The 21,896-nt window shown below is 34.9% G+C and overlaps 1 protein-coding gene across 50 annotated transcripts in view; it reads left to right on the plus strand.

Annotated features, from left to right (window-relative positions):
- SOX6 (SRY-box 6) overlaps positions 1-21,896 on the plus strand; it is a 621,434-nt gene that overhangs the window by 492,519 nt on the left and 107,019 nt on the right. For 37 of the 50 annotated variants that reach the window (XM_021085342.1, XM_021085322.1, XM_021085335.1 and 34 more), the window contains 2 exons: positions 7,513-7,592; positions 9,096-9,218. In XM_021085342.1, coding sequence (XP_020941001.1) covers positions 7,513-7,592; positions 9,096-9,218 — 203 coding nt within the window. The remainder of the gene's footprint in view (positions 1-7,512; positions 7,593-9,095; positions 9,219-21,896) is intronic. The other 13 variants (XM_021085366.1, XM_021085361.1, XM_021085360.1 and 10 more) reach the window with 1 other exon arrangement.

Raw genomic sequence — 21,896 nt, forward strand, 5'->3', positions numbered from 1 at the left:
TGGGTTCTCTATTCTGTTTCACTAGTCTACATATCTGTTCTTATCCCGGATCATACTGTTTTAATTACTCTAGCTTTGTAGCAAATTTTAAAGTCAGGAAGTATGAGTCTTCCAACTTTATTTTTTTTTTCAAAATTGTTTTGTCTATCAGGCCTTCATGAAATTCCATATATATTTGAAGGTTGACTTCCATTTTTGTAAAAAAGATTGTTAGAATTTTGTTAGAGATTTCACTGAATCTGTAGATTGCTTTGTTGATCTTAACAGGGTTAAGTCCATGAACATGGATGCCTTTCTATTTATTTATATCTTTAAAAATTTCTTTCAGAAATGTTTTATAGTTTTCAGTGTAATAGTCTTTTGCCTCTTTAAGTTTATTCCTAACTTTTCATTCTTTCAAATGCTATCATAAATAGAATTGCTTTCTTAATCTCCTTTTAGATTGTTCATTGCTGGTATATAAAAACACTATTGATTTTTAGGTGTTAATTTTATACCTTGAAACTTTGCTGAATGTTTAAATTAAGTCTAGTAGTATTCTTATGGATTATTTAGGATTTTCTATACATAGGATCACTTCATATGCCAATAGACATAGTTTTACCTATTTTTACTAATTTGGATGACTTTTATTCATTTGTTTATTTTTTTAAAAAAATTATTGGAATATAGTTGACTTACAATGTTGTGTTACTTTCAGGTGTACAGAAAAATGAATCAGTTAAACATAAACATATACCCATTCATTTTCAGATTATTTTCCCATATAGGTCACTATAGGTATTGAGTACATTTCCCTGTGCTATACAGTAGGTCCTTGTTACTCATTCATTCTATATATAGCAGTGTGTATATGTCAATCCCAGGCTTCCATTTTGTCCCTCCCCCCCAGTGTTTCCCCTTTAGTAAACATAAGTTTGGTTTTTGAAATCTTTGAGTTTGTTTCTGTTTTGTGAATAAGTTCTTTCGTATCATTTTTATTAGATTGCACATATTAGTTATCTCATGTATTTGTCTTTGTCTGACTTACTTCACTTAGTATGATAATCTCTAGGTCCATCCAGTTGTTGCAAATGACATTATTTCATTCTCTTTGTGGCTGAGTAATATTCCATTGTGTGTATGTGTGTGTGTGTGTGTATGTGTGTGTGTGTGTGTGTATAAAACATCTTTTTTATCCATTAAAGAAGATATATATTTAGGTTGTTTTCATGTCTTGGCTATTGTAGATAGTGCTACAATGACAGTGGGGTGCATCTATCTTTTCAAATTGTGGTTTTCTCCAGATGTATTCCCAGGAGTGGGACTGATGGATCGTATAATAGTTATATATTTAGTTTTTTAAGGAATCTCCATACCTCCATAGTGGCTGCACCAAGAGTGTAGAGGGTCCCTTTTCTCCATACCCTTTCCAGTACTTATTGTTTGTAGACTGTTTGATGATGTCTCTTGTGATTGGTGTGAGGTTATCCCTCATTTGTTTGTTTGTTTGTTCTGTCTGAAAGTGCTATCTAGAACTTCCAGTGCAATGCTGTATAAGCAGTGAAAGTGGTCATAATTATCCCTGATCTTAGGGGAAAAGTGTCCAGTCTTTTACCACTGAGTGTGATGTTAACTGGATTTTTCATAAATGCTCTTTATTATGTTGATGAACCCTCCCTCTATTCCTAGTTTTCTGAGAATTTTTATCATGAAAAGATGTTGTATTTTGTCAAATGTTTTTTCTGTATAGTTGAGATGATTATGTGGGTTTTTTCTCCATTGTTCTATTAATGTTATGTATTACATTGATTTTTTAATGTTGAACCACTCTTGCAATACTGGGATAAATCCTACTTTGTCAATAATCCTTTTGGTATGCTTTTGGCTTCAATATGCTAATATTTTGTTGAGGATTTTAATATTCATAAAGGATATTGGTCTATAATATTCTTTTCCTGTGATGTCTTTATCTGGCTTCAGTATCAAGGTAATGTTGGCCTCATTACCTCATAGTTTGGAAGTGTTTCCTTTTGTTCAGTTTTTTGAAGATTTTGGAAGTATTAGTGTTACTTTTGCTTAAATACTCAGTAGAATTTACTGCTGAAGCCATCTGGTTGAGGCCTTTTCTTTATTAGGAGGTGTTTGATTACTGATTTAGTCTCTTTCCTTATTATTATTTTGTTTGTATTATTTATTTCTCCTAGAGTCAGTTTAGGTGATTTGTGTGTTTTAAGGAATTTGTTCATTTCTTCTAGATTGCCTAATTTGCTGGTGTACAATTGCTACCTAAGTTCTTTATAATTCTTTTGTTTCAGTTAGCTTTTATTGAGCACCATATATTTGCTGATATCTATATTTACATATAAATATATGTATATGTATATATGAATATACATATATTTTCATAACAGCTCTAAGATATATAGATATCTATATTTTATTAATAGAAAAATATGTATTTTCATAACAGCTCTGATACATATTACTATATATTATATATTAAGATATATTAATAATAACAGCTCTAAGATATATATTAATATATAACAGCTCTAAGTTATATATTAATTATATATTATATATTAATTTCATAACAGATCTAGATATGTAAATATATATTATATATTAATAATAATATATATTACATATTACTTTTCATAACAGCTCTAAGATATGTAGATATCTATATTTTGTTCAAAGAAAAAACAAAACTAGAAATTAAAAAGTTAATTAACTTTCCAAGCTTTCCCACCTAGAAATTAGTGGAGATGAATTCAGAATAAAATTTGGATATTTGATATTTTATACTCTTGTCAGAATGATCTAAGTGTTTGGGACATGAAGTCTAGCTTTGTGTGTATAAAATCTGATTTTTATGTATGGGTTATTAACATCTCGTGAAGCTAGCCATTTTCGGCTCTTCTCAAATATTTAAAGCAGAGTCATGTAACCATGATTACTGGAATATTTGATTAAGTAAATCTATCTACTTGAAATCAAAGGATTTCTGAGGTTCTTCAGATTAGTATTCTCATTTTTAAATAAGAGTATTGAGTTCCAAGAAGAAAATATATATGTTCACCTATATAAACAAACCTATTTTTAAGGAGATTGAGATTTTTTTAACGTGTTCTTCTTCATATAGGGAAGCTATGTTATCGGTGAACTATCATTAAGTTGTAAACTTTGATATTTGTTATTTTTAAGTTAATTTCTTGTAATGGGCATGGATTTATATCATTTCATCCATACTCATTTAATTGCTATTGTAATAAATTCCATGGTTAACATATGATTGGCCAAGAGTTTGGATGCATCTATGAATTAAATGAGGAAATTAAGATTTATCCTTGATTCTCAGCTTCTTTAAAGGTATAAAAAACAATGCAGATGCTCTTAGAAAAAAGTCCTGAGATCAAGATACTTCTTGTAATTAATCTATTCTTTGATGAATAGAAGAAAAATTTAGCAGGAGAAATAAAATTGTGGTGATGTCAGCAATATATATTATAATCCTTGGCAATTTTTTTTCTCCAATTGTTCTCAGAACATATTAAAGGTTTTGTTTCATTTTTAAGTTTCCAAATGTGTCACCCATTGCCTGCTAACTTGTTGCAGTGTGATGGCTCACAAAGATAAACTCAGATTGATTATGGCATTCCCTCAGAACACAGAGGAGTTATACTATTTTTTCTATTATTAATACATACACACAGGCAAGATGCAATGTGGCATGTCCAAGTCTACATTGGTGGTTGTGATTGAAATATTTCCATGTTGTAGCAAGAAAGGTGCTAGCTGATAAAAGTGGTGTCTAGCTATAAGTTATTTGGCAACTCAGATAACTTACTATCACCCTGTGATACCACCAGACAGTAATCTGTGAGACTAGGGATGTGTAGCATGTTTTTCTTCTGTTTTGGAGGGTGGAAAATGAGGTATGAGACTGTAAGCCTCATTACTGAAAAATTACTGAAAAACTTATTACTCATTACTGAAAAATCTTTGAGTCCTATCTTCTTGTTTAATGTATTTTTCTTCTCTATTCTTTCCAAATTCGCTCAATTTTCTCAATAGGTTAATATCTGAAGTTGGTATCTCAGAAGACGACAACAAACCTAGTCCCTTGTTTTCTAAAGAATCAAAGTAAATGGAAAGAATTTTACCTATGGAATATTTGACTTTTTAATAAAAGCGAAGTTTATTTCTGAATTACACAAACTAGGAGAATTCTTACAGGAGGTAGCCTGAGTCTCATGGGTCCTAGATTCGTGATACAAGCTCCTCTTCCCCCTTCGTTTAAGTCTTAATAAGTTTTGGCTTCATCTTACTTTCCCTGAAATTAAAAAAGGCCCTTTTTCTCCTTCAGGGGCTCTTGCTATGAAACTGCTTTGATTCCAAAGGAATGTTGCTTATTGTGGAAAGTGAAACTAATGTCAGGCAAATTTTCTATAGATTTTAAGTATTGTTTCATATTTGTTCTGTAATCTTCAGATAAAAATAATCAGGTGGAAAACTAGAAGCCTGAAAAATGGATTTATGGAATGGGCATTATTTCTCAAATTGGCTTTTGGAGGTTGTCTTCTTCTTCTTTTTCTTTTTTTATGGCCACACCCATGGCATATGGAAATTCCCAGGCCAGGGATTGAACCTGAGCAACAGCTCTGACTGACCTATGCTATAGCTATGGCAACGCCAGATCCTTCAACCCACCAAATTGGACCAGGGATTGAACCTGCACCTCCACAGGGACTGGAGCCACTTTAGTCAGATTCTTAACCCACTGCACCACAGCAGGAACTCCTCAGAGGTTGTCTTCTTATATTAGAGGTAGCAAGGGCCAGATTATGTTAGTGCCTAAAACCAACCTGTTTCAACAGGCTTCATCTTCCTTTGTACAAATTTAAAGAGAATGGGTCCTCACGCAAGCATTTCAAATCCAGAGACAAATTTGAAAAAAATTGCTACAACATGTTGACTGATTCCCTGCCAAGTCAGCCACTGAGACCGTTTCCTTAATAGACTCTTACACAGAGACAAGTAAAGGTGGGGGGGGGGGGGGGGAGAAGAGAGGTGGGGAAGCATATAATTTTTTAAAAAGAATTGAACTTTACAATAGTCTAAATCCCTCTCCCTCTTACATTTTCTTTTCTACTTTTAATCCCCCTCTCTTCTTCACCCTTTTCTTCCTCTCTGGCCTTTTCTTTTTTTCTCTCTCTCTTCTGAATCATTCTCTGATATACTCCGTTGCTTTAATGTATTCATTTTTATTTTTAGTATTGATACAATGATATGTTCTGAAGAAACAGCTTTCCAAAGATTATATTCAGATACACAGATTCAAACCAGCAGAAAGGTTAAAAACATTTGAAAAATATGCTTGTCAGCAGTGGAAAGAAAGCTGTTTGTAGCCAGCAGGTGAGCTGGAGAGTACTACAGGGTGTGGTGGAGATAGTAATAAATTAACTGGCAAGCCAAAAACTATAAAAAAAAATCAGCTATTTCATAGCATAGAAGCATGACAGCTATGAAAAAAGGAGTGCCCCAGGGAATTCTTTTAGAGTTTGATTTTTTTAAATATGTTTGACATGAAAAATGTTTTAGTACAAATAAAGCAACTGGTATTAAACTTACAGGGAGGGGGTTATGGTTTAGAGTTAGTATGAATAATGCATGATATTTAAAGAAAGAACAGCTCTAAAATGTTCTGAGAGGCAGTCCATGTTGATGGTTGGAATGGTGATTTTTTTCCCCTATTTTTGAAGCATCATTAATTCAGCATCGTTTTGTGATTTTTTTCAACCTGATAAGATATCGACCAAAGAAATACTATTTGACTTAGATTAGGATATTCTTTCTTTAGATAATTTAGTTTAAATATCAAGAGGATCTGTAGAATTATTTAAGCATGAAGCAACAGTCATTTGCTATAAAAAATAATTTGGCCTAGTTATCTTTTTAAAAAGCTCATGTAGCACTGCAAACCAAAATCAACCTCATGGAAGGGGAAAAACAAGATCAGATATTTTGAACATTACTCCATAGGAGACCAGCACAATATAGTGTTAGTGAATGCATTGTAGCAGCGCTCCATATGCAATCAGAAGCCAATTGTTACTGGACTGTGTACAAGCACACACTGTGCTCAATGGTCTGATGAGGTATTATGGATATGATGCAAAGAGACTGTGTAGATTAGAAGCTAACAATTTGTTAAAAGTGAAAGCAACTTAACATTTACATTGGGCCAGCTGAGTAGCACCTCATGTAGCAAACAGGATAAGTTCCAAGGAACCAGGGACACTAGGAAGACTCCAGGTATTAGTGTCCATGCAGGAGAAAAAAAAAAAAAAAGAGGTTTTAATGCTTTTAATGCTTTCTAGTTGACTACTTTTATTACTGTGATTCTTTTTACACTTTTCATTATTACATTCAGCTTTTAGTGTGGAAAAGTTCATGCAAAACAGCATGATTATTATAAATGTCAAAAATGTGTGGAGGAACAGCCTATTAAAATATAGCCTAGAGATAGTACATAACACTGACTTTAAATAAGTAGCTGAAACTAAAGTGATACTCCATTAAATCACTGATATTGTGTAATTTATCCATAAGTATTAATTTTGATTTTCAGTTACCACCATCACAATACATCCCTCATCACTCTCTCAGGTCTTCAGGTTGCTCGCTTCACACAGCCTGTGTTTTTAGGTCACGGAAGGTACTTCAGCCCCCCTGTTTAGGAGTAGTCAGAATCAGAAACACATTAAGATGTAGCACTGATCTCTGTGGAACTCTCTGCTCCATCTCGACCAGATTTTCAGTGCAGGTATCACTTGTAAATGTACAGTTATTTAATCAAATCATCATCAAAGAATAAGTGATAAGTGCTTAGTGTGTGTATATGATTCTGCACTAGGTTCCACCAGATGTTAGTGCAGAAATACAATGGTTTCTACTCCATTTGGGATACCAGGCGTTTCACAGAATGTTGGCAGATAAGATTAGTTTCTCTTACCCCATCAAAGAGGTGACATTAAACTTTTTTTTTTTCTTCTATTTTTTAGAAAAGAAAGGTTAGGGTTATGGGCAGTCAATATCTCTTAATCTTTTTTGAACTGTAAATACCCTGCCTTGCCTACTAAGCCAAAACTTTTTTTTTTTTTTTTAATATAAAAGCCTTAATGCTTTCTCAGTGAACTGAATGTCAGCCTGGCTTTAAGATATTTTTTTTACTCTTAAAAAAATGATGTATTACAAGATTTGTAATGGAGTGAACATGCTTGAATTGCACATTTAATTTTTTTAACATCACATTCATGTTTTGCCAATTTGCCTACCAGCTATCTGTTAACAAAAAGTTCCAAGGCAGCACTGCAAGTCTGTGCCCAACTAAGCCTTTTGTTTCTGCAGATGTTTGAGCTTAGAGCAATGTTGTAAAGCTCAAGCAATCCAAGGACCATGTTTGTACTTGTCTGCTGCGATTCCCTGAGCATTGTCTAAACCTGTATGCATTGTTCTTTCCGACAGGTGATAACTACCCCGTACAGTTCATTCCATCAACAATGGCAGCTGCTGCTGCCTCTGGACTCAGCCCTTTACAGCTCCAGGTAAGTGCCAGAAGGAAAAAATGTGGGATACAAGCCAGTACTTTAGTGGAAAACTGCTAACCAGCTGTATGCTAAATAATGGCCTGAATATTAAATAATTTTTTAAGCATAGCCTAGAAGGATTAACACCTTATGTACTTACCATACTGCAAATAGAAGAGAAAACTGTCAGTGTCAATATTTTTAAAGGAAAAATGACATTATGACTTACCACTATATATTTTCTATCAGGTGAGTTAATGGTTTTATAATATTTATATGGCTCGTTGTTATTGGGTGTATTAGCTTTTTCCTTGTCAATTCTTCATCCATGTCTCCATTTATGTCCACATTAGCTTTTACACATAAACATCAAAACAGAAAACAACATTGGGCATTTTCCTTAATGCAGCTCATAGAATAGGGGGTTGTTATTACCAAATTACTTTAACTATTTGGTAAAATGTAAACACATTGCTCCTGAAGATGTGTATCCCCACCCTCATCCTCATTCTCATGCCAGATCGAAAGTCTGGGCATGGTGTCTGACCAAGTTCTGGATTCGTGTTCTTTACCTATAAAGCTAAACTTGAAGAGAAAGTGTTTGGGAAGCTAAATTTAAAAAATCACTTGCATCTTATCTTCATAGTAAAATAAGGGGTTAACAATAGAACTAGGTAATCTTTACGCCCTTGTAGCGCTGCCATTTCAATGGGAAATTGACTTTAAATATGAATGTATATTTTAACAAAAACAAAGAAGTATTAAAATAATGATGAAAAAAATCATTATATAAAAAATGATGGTTAAACCCTCAGTATTTGAGCAGTTAAAAAATATATGATAATAAATTGAATTTCAATACAGTGGATAAAGATTGTATTCTTATAATTTACTGTACTTATTTTTTAATTTTCTAAAATAATCTAGGGAATAGCATCTAACTAGGCATTTTTACTTCTTCTTTGCTATTCCTTATATGATTTGAAGATAAAAAATACACCAATATTTTACCATGAAAAAAGCGTCGTTTCGAACATTTCAACTGAGTCTACATATAAAGAATTTTTGCAGTAGTTTGGGAAGGTTTTGTCACAAGCCTCATCCAGAAAGTCTTAAAGGTGTTACCCATTGTAGACTGCCTGGTAGAGCTAGAAATCTTGCCTAATGGAAGTAGCAATCCTACCTCTCTTCCAAGTCCTCACCTTCTCCCTTACTGGCAGGGAAACACTGCAGTTGGCAAAAATCTAAAAACAAACCTTACTCATAGTCAACCTAATCTATCTTCCCCCTTTCCATAGCTATGCTGTTGAGTGTCTTCTTGAGTCAGAGGCAGAAATAAGAAAACAGCACCATTGTTTGGTCCTATAACCAAGTTTCTATGAAAGAGAGTGTCTAGGTCCTAAACCTGCTTTCTATTCTTTGGTGTGGTCAATACCCTGGATTTAGAAATATGTGTTCTGTTTCATGAGTTCTGACAGTATGTTTTGTCTTTTTTTTTTTTCTGAATATGCTACTAAACAGAAAGGTCATGTCTCCCACCCACAAATTAACCCAAGGCTAAAGGGCCTAAGTGACCGTTTTGGCAGGAGTTTGGACACCTTTGAACATGGTGGTGGCCACTCTTACAACCACAAACAGATTGAGGTATGAATGCTTCCATTGGTGCTTCATTGGGTGGGGGACTGGATTGTTCAGTCATATTCTAGGCTTTTTTAAAAAGTGGCAAACACTCAGCCTAAACGCTAAAATGTAATCCTTCCCTTTTTCTTATTCTTAAGGAGGCTCATTTTTACTCCTTTTCTTTCAGAGAAAAAGGCAAACCCCATGCCTCTGAAGTAGACTGTTTATTGCTATATATTTAGGCAAATTCTTTACATTCTGAGTACTTTCAAAAACCATCTTTATTTCTCCTAGCTTTTTAATATATAGAGTTGTATACTATTTTAAAACACTTAAACATTAAAAAAAAAACCCTCATTTGACTATATAACAACCTATGGAGTTGATAAAGTATAATCCTGCTTTTATAGACAAAACATCAGAGATTCAGAGATATTAAGTTATTTAACTGAGGCTACAGAATATTCTTGGAGCTCTGGAGTCCTGTCATGGCTCGGCAGTAACGCACCCAGCTACTACCCTGAGGATATGGGTTTGATTCCTTAGCCTCATTCAGGGGGTTAACAATCCAGTGTTGCCATGAGCTGTGGTGTAGGTAGCAGATGTGACTCAGATCCCATGTTGCGGTGACTGTGGCATAGGCCGGCAACTGCAGCTCCAATTTGACCCCTAGCCTGGGAACTTCCATATGCTGCAGGCGTGGCCCTAAGAAGAACAAACAAACAAGCAGAAAACTCTGAGCCAGAATTATTACACAGTTAGGATTTCTAACTCTACCTAATTTGGGTTTCCTAATTTAGTTTTCTCTGGCTAAAGTGGAGTTGAGTGCCTGGGCATGAGTGATTGTTTTTTGCCCCATAAAATTCTAAGATATCTCTTTCATATTTAAATTCCAGTAAAGCTCTTTGTTGTTTTTGTGGGCTCTTCTTACTACACGGGTGAAGAAGACTCATATGGCTCTTTTGAAAACAAAGCCCCTTTCTGCTATGGGGATCTAGTCTTCCTTTCTCCAATATCATGCTTAATTCTTCTCCTATATCACTGGTGTACCTCTCTGGCTTGCCAGGTATCTGTTGAATCACCAAAAAAAAAATGGAGACAAGTTACCTAAATACACTTTAACTTTCTTGGTTAGCTCTAATACTAAATTTATGTTCTAACTTAGGATGGTAAACCCAATTCAGAACAAGAAAACATTTACATCTAGCAAAGTTGTATATTCAGCTTCCATTGGCCCTACCAGTCAATGCATATCAAATTCTATGTAATCAATAAAGTGTCCCTTTGACATTATCTTTTCTGCTGTGTGTGGATCTGCATTTTTAGAAAATGATAGAGAATGCTCACTTCTGAGAAGAAAGAAGAGGACAAGATCAAAGGCCACCTTGGAAGTAGCCTAAGGAAGAGTTCAGAGCTTGTCACTTGCTTCCTCTTTCCTGTTTTCCTTTGACGTATAAGTATATAGGGGGTTTCCATCCACACATGACAGGGCATATACTGTTAGAGTATCCACTGTCTTCTATACAGCCAGAAGGAATTTCTTTTCTAAGGCTTTCTTTTGGCTGTAGAGAAGGTGCCCTATTTCTAGACATTCGGAAAGTCAACTGTGCTTACAATTGCTGAGCAGAGAGATCACTGGACATTAAGAACAAGCCTTTCTGTGTGATGACAGTTAGCAAGCTTACATACTCAGGACAGATTGTTTGTTAAACTTTTAAGTGCTTGGAAGAATGTGGAAGCAGGTGGCCTTGGCTCAAATTCAAAACTTCCTCTCCTCTTTGACTTTCATTTTCTCTTAAGGTATTACATTCTATCCCATCAATCTTCCCTTAGTTAGTTTTCTATCCAATCTCTTCTTTTACCAATTTTTCACTTAGGGTGACTTCTCTTCCCCCCACTGTCAGAGACCCCTGATGCTGTCAATCCTGGCTTCTGTTGGGTTTCTGGAAACTGCTATGTCTTATACGTGAGTGCCAGATTTGTGTAGTGATGCAGCAATACTGATCTAGTAGTACAACATATGTCTCATGTCTGTCAATTTAATTAGGCTAAATACAGAACCCATTAAGGCAGAGGCCCTCATAGCTTTGCAGTTTAAGTCTGGGCTGGTTTGAGAGTTTCCTGGGTTTTTGTTTATTCTTGCTCTTGCTCTGTTCTCTTGCTTCCATTTTTTGCACCTTTTTCCTCAATGTCAGGAAACCTTTGCTTTGTTTGCTTGTATGGTACACTGCTTAGGAAAGATTGACCTTGTTTGAAAGGCAGGTTTCTCAGACTTTCCTGGTGTGAATATAACATGTTTTTGGGGTTTCCATGAACAGCATGGTAGACACCCATATCTAAGCTGCTACAGACACTAACATTTTAAATCTTGAGTAATAGTAAAGAGAAAATGTAATAATATCTTGCTGTATTGATTTTAAAGTCTACTTTCTTTTCTAGCTAGGATTTTCTCTACTCTTTTGACAAGCTAAAATGTCACAGCACTGTCAACAATTATGATCATGATAAACTGAGGATACTGAGAAAGCATTACAATTATGTTAAAGCGTTTTATTTCTAATTGGAGATTCTTAGGAAGAAAATCCACAACACATACATTCCACCACCACCTCAACACATACCCTGCTGTATTGCTTGCTCAGAAGTGGTCTTTTCTACCTGACAATGCAGTTAATTTGTCTTTCAAAGGTTGTCACTTCTAACATTAACGGGCCTGGGTAAACCTTAGCAGCATTTATAGTGATACTCCGGAAGCCTGAAACTTTGATAACAGATAGAGAAAAGGTATTTAAAGTGGTAAGATCCTCTTTACACTAGTATATCTCTGTTCTTTCTTTCTTTAAAATAAGAAAGACTTAGGAAAGATTTTTTTTTTTTTTTTTGTACTCTGTGCTGATCTAAGGCATGATTTTCTCTGCCTCAGGGGCACAATATTAGGAGAGAGAAGGCCAAAGAATGCTATTTTTAGTTGAACAGTTCAGCAGATGGAGGCACGAATACTCATATATCTGAAGGTTGAGGAACTTGAACCATTAATTTTGATAATGTATTTAACCCGGGGAACAATCAGAAACTGTAACTCTAAGGTTACAGTGCTTTTGACCTTTAGAGAACAGAGGGCACTTGCTACAGTAAACAATATATTATATTGCTACTTATTCCAATTCTCTACCCGTATAAATTTCAGGACCAGTTGCCATTTGCTTTCCTCAGCTATGTTAGCATTGGTCCTTCAAGTAAGTCAAAAGGGGGGACCAGTATAATGAGACAGTCATGTAAATATGGCCTTTAAATAGCTAAGATGTTAGATTGTTTCTGAAGAAATATTGTCTTAGAAACTAAGCTCTGAATGATTTTTTTAAATGAAAAGTGGTTTTAGTGTATTGATTCATTTTATGTTCTTTCTTCCAATATGATAGATCCTTAAAGTAATCTTGTTTTGTTTCATTTTTTAATTGGAAGTAATGTTGCATTATTGTTGTAGTTTATATTAAATACAATCTGTTATCATATCATGCAAAGTGATACACCTGTCTCATGCCTTCTTATTTAAATGATGCATGCTTCTCTTTAGCAAATACAGCAGTTAAATATCACACAGTTTAAGAATTTCTAATTAAAATATCTCCACATGTCAGCATATTGGTAATGTATTATTTTAATCCATTTATTTTGTTTATGAAACAGTGACATATGTTTAGATTGTGAAATATATGAGCCTTAAAAATCACTTTATTGAAGAAAATTAATTCCTACAATACTGTCTCGGTAATGTGTTCACTCACCCAGTCAGTCACTGGCGGCAGTGCCAGTCTTAATGTAAGGTAGACACACTTAGTTTTATCTGTATAACAGTCTTGGAAAGAAGCAATAACAGTCCTTTTTCTTAGTTCCAAATGATAGACTTTTCTTCCTTTACTTTTTTTTAAACTCATGAATTCAAACCTGTCCCCTCAAAACACTTTTTGGTACTTTTTTTTTGTTTAATACAATGAAGGATGGGGTGAGTGTGTGTGTGAGGAATTCTGAAAGACCAATCAAAATTAAAAACAAGCTAGTTACCTTTTCAAAGTTAGACATAGTAATTTGTTTGTCAGCAGGGAGATGTTTGGGTCAGCCCTGAAATAAAGTGACTGTCAGCAGTTATTCCTACAAGACAAGTAATTTCACTCAATGTATTACTGACAGATTGCTCACTTCTCTGAATCACCAGAGAAAACAAACTTAATATTGTTACAGGCAGAGTTTCTGTCTTCATTAGCCTCAGAGAATAATTTTTATCGAGCATTCAAAGCCTACCAAGCTTTAGTTGGAACATATTTTAACAGATAAGTTCTTATAATGATAGTATGGGTGGTAGCCTAAATGAAAGGGATTAAATATAAAGAATTTAAAAATCAGTATAAATACATTTTCACTTATATTTGATGGGCATTATGTGTAGTTCGAAGAAGATTTGAGGAAAGAAGTATAATTAGAGCCTTAAAACACCAGAAAAACCTATCAACCATAAGTTATGCTTAAATGAAACTGTTAAAGTCTTATGAAGTTTGCAAGCTTGGAGGAGAACAATTGAATTTTTGCCATAGTGAACACAAACACATATTTTATTTAAATGATGTTGTCAATTTTCATGCTCCGAGTGAAAAGTGAAGAAGTGCCCATCAACACAGAAAACACTCTATTTCTATTTTAGTTTCAGCCCAAATCTTTATGATATTATATTTAGATGCTCTTCTCTGGCTCAGACCCTGTCCTCTTGTTTGCAATCATAAACATGCCTCAGTTCTCGGGAGGAATGAGAGGGTGAGTTAGATGTGCTGTGTGGGCTTTGGAGATTGCTGTTTCTAATGGGGAGTTGAATAAAGAGTTGATTAGAGAGACCTGGTATTAGCTACCTGATGGAGAAAAAGTATTGCACTGATTCAAAGCTTGCTCTGAAGATGCCAACCAGGGGATCGTGCTTTGAGGAGAAATGTTTGCTTTTCTCACAATCAGCCTTCTCTCACTCACTTTGACTTTAAGAGTGTGATGGAATTTGGGAGGGCCATTACATCTGGCATTAGATAAGCTGTGAACTAATGGAATGAGCTCCATTTTGGAATCAAAATCTTGGATTAGAGTTTCTGCTATTACTCATTTGCTATATGGTCCTGTGCTGTTCTCCAATTATCTTCTTTATTTAGTTTGTTCTTTGTAAAAAGGGGATAATATTTATTCTCAGGGTTGTCGTGAATAGTCAATGGGTTAACAAGGCATTAGATTTCCACACATAAAAAGCATTATCAGAATAGGAAAAAACTTCCCAGCTTCCCAATAAACAGTCAAATTCTACTCCAGCTTTGCTGCCTGAAGTGCTTCTGGGGGGCAGCTCTAATCTACTAGAATGTCACTGAAATCAGGAATCTTCTCTCTCTCTTTTTCTTTACTGATGAATTCCAATGTTACCTGGGATAGTAGTTGGTAAATGAGTAGATTAACAAATTTCCAGTGTGGTGGCCATCTGGGACTCAAGCTTCTTTGAATTTTTTTTTTAATGTGTTTGACCAAATGCTCTGTTAGTTTACGAGACATTATTTCATATAAACAACTTTCCCCAAGTAGTCTTCTTAAGAAAAATGGCAGATATCAAGTGAATCCTGAGGGAGGGTAAAGAAATATAGGCAGATTAGAGAAGGATGCAAAATATGAAGACATTTGTTAGTGTTGAAAATCTGAAGTGTTGTATTCAATGGAGCAGAGTATGTTTATACCTACCCACAAGGTAAAACATTGGGTAAGCTGGATTTTCTCTTAGAAATTTGATTTTCAGTTGATTTTAAGGTAATATCTAAAAGTTGAGTTGAGAGAGTATGGCTCTTCTCACTAAGCTATGTTAATCACTGAGATGGTTTAGTAGGTTTAGAGCCCAAGACCTTGGAATTACAAAATCAGTGTAGTCCTCTATCTTTCCACCACCATTCATTTAGCTCCAGCCTCATTAATTAATCCACTTAACAAAGAACTCCCAGTGTGTGAATACTTGTATTTAAGTAGACCGCTTATAAATGCAATGCTTTCTAACACAGCGACAGGTATTTCTATTGCCGTTTTGACCAAACTAGAGTTTCAAGATATTGTTTGGTTGGTATCATGTATCATGTATCTGTGTATTTCTGTGTTATAATGAGCTACCCTGGAATTCAGAGAGATGATGTGATGAAGAACATAGTGGAAGATTTGAAAGCAAAATAGTCTAATGTTTTAGAAAATTGTATAATTCAGGATATGCAACATTTAGGAAATATAAATCAGAAGAAGATACAATAAAACATTTTGATATGATGGATAACAGAACAGACTGAGCAGGACAAAAACATTTTAAAAACTACTTTATTGAGGTATGACTGATACGCAAAAAGCTGTACATATTTAAAATATGTACAACTGGATGAGTTTGGAGGTAAGTGTATGTTTGTGAAACCATACAACAATCTATGTTATGAACATATCAATCACCTTCAAAAGTTTCTTCCTATTATTATTATTATTATTTTGTGTGATAAGAACATTTAATATAAGATCTACCCTCTTAGCAAGTTTTTAAGTATAAACACAGTATTATTAACTATAGGTTTTACACTCTACGGTAGATCTCTAGGACTTATTTACTTTACATATCTGAAACTTTGTGCCCTTTGATTAATATTTCCCATTTTCCCTCTCCCACCTCCTGAAAACCACCATTCTACTCTTTGATTCTATAAACGTGGCTCTTTTAGATTTCTCATATAAGTGGTGTCACATAGAATTTGTCCTTCTGTGTCTCTTTTTTAACTTAGAATGTTTTCCAATTTCATCCATGTTGTCACAAATGGCAGGACTTCCTCCTCTTCCTTTAAGGCTGAATGAAGTTTCATTTTATGTACATATTACATTTTCTTTATCCATTCATCCATCAGTGGACATTTAGGTTGCTTCCATGCCTTAGCTATTGTGAAAGGCTGCAGTGAACATGGGAGTGAAGATACCTGTTTGAAATCTTGATTTCAATTCCTTTGGAGATATATCCAAAAGTCCCAGGCCTTACATTAAGTCTTTAATCCGTTTCAAGGTAATTTTTTGTGTGGTTTATGATAAAGGTCCAATTTCATTATTTTTCTATGGATATTCAGTTTTCCCAGTGCTGTTTATTGAAGAGACTGTCTTTTGCCCATTGGGTATTCTTGTTTCCATTGTCAAAGATCATTTGACTTGTTTATTTCTGGGCTCTCTATTCTGTTCCATTGGTCTATATATCAATTTTTTGTCAGTATCATCCTTTTTTGATTACTCCGTTATATTTTGAAGTCAGGAGATGGGATGCCTCTAGCTTTTGTTACTCTTATTCAAGTTTGTTTTGGGTATGTGGGGTATTTTGTGATTGCATGTGAATTTTAAGAGTTTTTTTTTATTTCTGGAGAAAATCCCATTGGGATTTTGATAGAGATTGCATTAAATTTGTAGGTCACTTTGGAAATTTTAATAATTTTAAATTCTTCCAATTCAAAAGTATTTTGAAGTGATATTTTAATTAAAAAGGATTGAGAAACTACATACAGTTGGATGGATTCCCCTCAGAGACATTCCCCAGTAGAGGGATAAAACTTCTGACCAGTAGAAGCACATAATTATTACTGTTCTGCCAATTCTTCCTTTCTGTTTTATCTGCAGAAAAGTTTATGTGCTACCGGTATACATGTTTGTGCAAATCCATCTGAAAAGGAAACTCAGGGGAAATTTGTAATGATTTAAGCTGTCTGTACTGATTTGGAATCATCTTGCTTTATTTTGACTGTTCTAGATTATTAGGATTAGTGTAACAACTAGATTCCTTTATATATTTTGCATGCCTAAGTGGCACTAATAATAGATTCTTTTCTCAATTAAAGGTAAACAAACAAACCTATTGTGTACTAAATATCTACCATACAGGTTGCTGTATGTTCCCTTCTTTCACTCCTCTTATAATTGATAATTGATACAATTACCAATCAATTGATATAATTGATCAGTATAGCCACAGCTTTATCAACACCAATTCCTTTATATTTATAGTCATTCTATGCTGCTTTAACTAAGTATTTGCATTTCCTTTTCTTTTTTCTTCTTTCTTTCCTTCCTTCCATCAGTCTTTCTTCCTTCCTTCCTTCCTTCCTTCTTTCTTTCTTTCTTCCTTCCTTCCTTCCTTCCTTTTCTTCTTCTTCCTTCTTCTTCCTTCTTTCTTCTTTCTTTCTTTCTTCTTCTTCTTCTTCTTTCTTTCTTTCTTTCTTTCTTTCTTCCTTTCTTCCTTTCTTCCTTCCTTCTTCCTTCCTTCCTTCCTTTCTTTCTTTCTTTCTTTCTTTCTTTCTTTCTTTCTTTCTTTCTTTCTTTCTTTCTTTCTTTCTTTCTTTCTTTCGATTTTATGGCTACAGTGGGGGCATATGGAAGTTCTGGGCCAGGGATTGAATCTGAGCCACAGTTGCACCTATGCCACAGGTGCAGCAACATCATATCCTTTAACCCACTGCGCTAGCAGGGGATTGAGACTGCATCTCCACATAAACCCAAGCTCCTGCAGTCAGATTCTTAACCCATTGCACCAGGGTGGGAACTCCTGCATTTCCTTTTAATAGACAAAATGGAGTCAAAATAGAGCCAAATTTTTCAAGGCCCTCACCCTCTTGGTCATTTGGTGAAGCAAAGACTCAAATGTGAATTCTTAATTTCTAGTAAACTACACTGATTTCATTTCTTACTGTATGTTTCTCTATAGTATCTGCTGTAATACTTGTAACCAATCTTTGATGTCATAATATAAATTAACCTAGACCATGATCCTTGGTACTTTATCAGTAAATTCCCTAATGCTGTTAATCTTGTGCGGAATGAACTAAAAAAATTAAGTAAATAAATGATAGATATGCATATAAATTTCATTGCTTAAAGTGTATACATGTGCTGACTATTCTGAATCTTCTAAAGTGCAAACATACACTGCTCATTTGAAGCCAGTTTGAAATAGAATTGCTTTTAATCTAGAAAATCCATTTGGCGGATCTTTATTAAGTTTTCACTCCGTTTATTCATTTAAATTAAAGAAAAAATGAAGTGTTACTTAAAATTATTATTATTATTTGAAATTACAGCTATTAGCTTTGCATGACTATTACTATGAAATAAAACTTATTGTATCTTAGAGTTGCATCGAAATCTTTTTTAAAGGAAGCTTATAAATGATCAGGAAATTTGAAAAAGTTTGTGGGAAACTTGAAACAGTAGATCTGCTTATTCACTTATTTAACAAATATTTATTTAATGCCTATAGTGTGCTATGTACTATTCTAGACCAGTGGTGCTCAACTGGAGGCAATGTTGCCCCCTAGAGTTCAGTTGGCAATGTCCGAAGATATTTTTGATTGTTATGACTTGGGGGTGGGGGTGGAGATACTACTGGCATCTAGTGGATAGAGGCCAGGGATGCTGCTGAATACCCTGCAATGCACAGGCCAGCCCCACAACCAAGAATTACCCAGACCAAACCATCAGTAGTGCTGAGGTTGGGAAAACATGTTTAGATAACAGAGAAATGTGAGTGAATAAAACAATCCTTGTCCTCATGCTAGTTGGGAAAAGAAAATATAGGGAGAGAAATATTTAATAAAGCACTGGGATTGCAGATCTTTCTCATCTGAATAGAAATACCCCACCTACCTATCTCCCTGTCTCCCTGAACTTGTATGGGTAGATTTTTTTTTTTTTTTAATGAGGCCTATGTGGTTGTTTATCTTCAGTTCTTTGTTGTGCTTTCATCTTCAAAACTAAGAGTTTTATTCTAACCAGTCACTTCAGGATAGAACAGTCACGATTCTCCTTAGGCTCATTTTTTCAGTTGTCTTAAGCACACTATATACTATGGCTTTTGGCAAAGGAATATTATTTCTGAGTATAATAGTATATAAATCTGTCTTTCAAAGTGAAGGAAATATGAAATTTGGTGAGGACATGGGAGCTGTTCATTAGTTTTTATAGGATGACTTGGTGAGATTCCATCAGATGGGTGGAATCATTCTTAACAGAAAACCTGTATTTGATGTGTGAATTGGTTATTACAAAGGAAGCCTGACTTTCTTTCTAAAAATGAAAACAAAACAAATTTAAGAATATTATGAATATTATATATGTGTGTACATATACATAATATATAATACCTATAGCATAGTCTTTTACAGTTGAATAAGCAATTTATATTTAGGCTTTATACTAAATGTGCTTTAATATTTTCCCCATATATTAGAAGAAATTGAGGCTCAGATGGGTTAAGTGACTTGGACCAGATTACTCATCTATTAAACCAAACAGAACTATAATACATGGTTTAACTGCATTTTAAAATTTACTTCTTGACCAGGGTGTTTTTGCTTTAAACTCTGCTGTATGTAGGCATTTGGGAAGTACAGTCCTTTAGAAGCTTTCCTGCCTCACATTCTTTTCTTACTATAATATTCAAGTAAATTAAAAGTGATAGAATTAAATTATAAAAAGGAAAACTCAAAGTCAACATCACATTCTTAGATCTCCAAGAGTTCATGTATTTTCCAGATTTCTAGTTAACTGCCCAGAAGAAACTTCAAGCCCAATAGAATTAACAGAGGTAGGAAGGACTATCATGAAGTATGTCTTATCTTATTTTGTAGCTTTCTTTTAAGACAAATGCTTAGATTGTTTTTGCTGAATACCGGAGCTCTGTTCTTTTGAGGATTTCTGGACCTCTCTTCTAATTTCAAAGTCTTGATGAGTCTCCTGGAGAAGCTGGAGAGTGTGTCCTTGCCCATCCCTAGCCTGTGGTGCCCTCTGAGCATGTTCAGCAGGTTGCATGCCAGCAGATGAAGCAGATGTTTGACCATACTGGAATGGAGCGCCTGCTGCATCAGGACCTGGGGATTCCTCTTGACATCTGGACTTTGCTGGGTTGGGATGCCTGCCTCAGGCCAGGAGGCTGCAGGAGCTGTGGGGCAGAGAGCACAGAGTCTTTGCTGCTCTTTAAGTGATTAGTGCACTGAAGCAGCAATAATGTTGAATTATCGCTTGGCTGCTTTCTTCTCAGGAATCTTGGGACAATAGAAGAGTCAGGAAAGAGCATTTACAGTAAAGTCATGTTCAGAGAGACAGGACTAATTATGGAGTATTAAAGAGCTTTACTTTAAATGATTTAATTTACAAATAGCTCTGGACAGTGTATGAAATGTTTTAAAACTGTAAACCCAGTAGTTTACAGAGACTTTTCTGATTTAAAATGGCTAGTATAGAACCATCATTTCAGTGGTTTTTTTGTTTGTTTGTTTGTTTGTTTTGGTTTTAGAGTCTGGTCAAGTTTTGACACTGAGGATCAAGCATCTGCTAAAAGAGAAAATATACTAATACTTGTAGCTGCTGGGGAAAAGTTCTTTAGCTTGAGGGGAAGGAAGACTTAAGTAAGAGATAGACTAAATTATGCACTGGCTTTTACAGTTTCACTTTATCAGACTGGAAACTGGTCTGCATTTGCTACCCAGAGCTGAAACCATCTGTTACACCAATTTCCTTTATGATATGTGTTATTTAAGCACAATGGATGTGGAAATGGGTAGTTTAAAATGTATTTTGCAATGAACAGTTGTCACATTATGTTGCTTTTCTCTTATAATTTTTCATTAGTGAGACCTCTGTGCTCAAAGAAGCCTTCTTATAAACAGATTATGGCCATTTGTGTTCACAGTAATATATTGGAGAAGGACGCTGTGTTGCTCTCACTTAACCTCTCGTATTCTAGGGGGGTTATATTTAATTAACACTGGTGAGAGGCTGACCTGAGAGGCTGTGGAAAGTGATTGAGCGGCATTTTCCAACCTCTGCTCTAGTCAGCTGGGAGAGAAATTAAAAAAAAATAGAAAGTACTATTTTCTGAAATTCCTTCTAACTAAGCTGTATTTCAATGGACCATTTAATGCTCAAATGGACAAAGGTATTACTTCAGTCATTGAATTGTATCAAACTCTTTCTCAGAGGCCCAGTTTAAAAACTCTGTAGGAAAAGTGGTTTAGCATCATATTCTCCATGGATTATCACTCGGCCTGCTTAAAAATAAAAAAAGCAAATACAATTTTTTGGGTTTTTTTTGTTTTTTTTTTTTTTAAAGAAGAAACATTCACTGTCACGAAATGGAGTGGAACATGTGCCCCAGCCAGTCCTCAGTGCCCTGGGATTTCCCTCCAGACTTTAAGGAGATCCTTGGACCTTGTAGAAAAAGGTACTCCTCTCTTGGGGCTGCTGTTCACCTACTCAGAACATCTTTCCCATGTCCTAAGAAGTATTCGCGCCAGGGCCCATGGGGGCAGTTCCTGAATAATGAATGAGTAGTTCTATTATTGGCTAAGACATAGCACAACAGAGAGTGAGAACAATAATGAAAAGCTTTGTGGAGACAGTGGAAGCCCCAATATGACTGATTTGGGTGGAAGTTCTCCATCCACTTATCAATGGTTTTAATAAAGAGGCATTTCTTAGTTGCAGAACAAAACAGTCACAAATAATTCATTTATATCCAACAATACTATTCCTGATTTTAGATGCACCTCTGTCACATTTCCTGATTATGAAAGACTATCGCCAAATACAGATATACCTTGCTGTGAAACAGGAAAATGACTATATGTCATCAGGTGA

This window comes from Sus scrofa, chromosome 2 (assembly GCF_000003025.6).
Source record: "Sus scrofa isolate TJ Tabasco breed Duroc chromosome 2, Sscrofa11.1, whole genome shotgun sequence".
NCBI classification, from domain to species: domain Eukaryota; kingdom Metazoa; phylum Chordata; class Mammalia; order Artiodactyla; family Suidae; genus Sus; species Sus scrofa.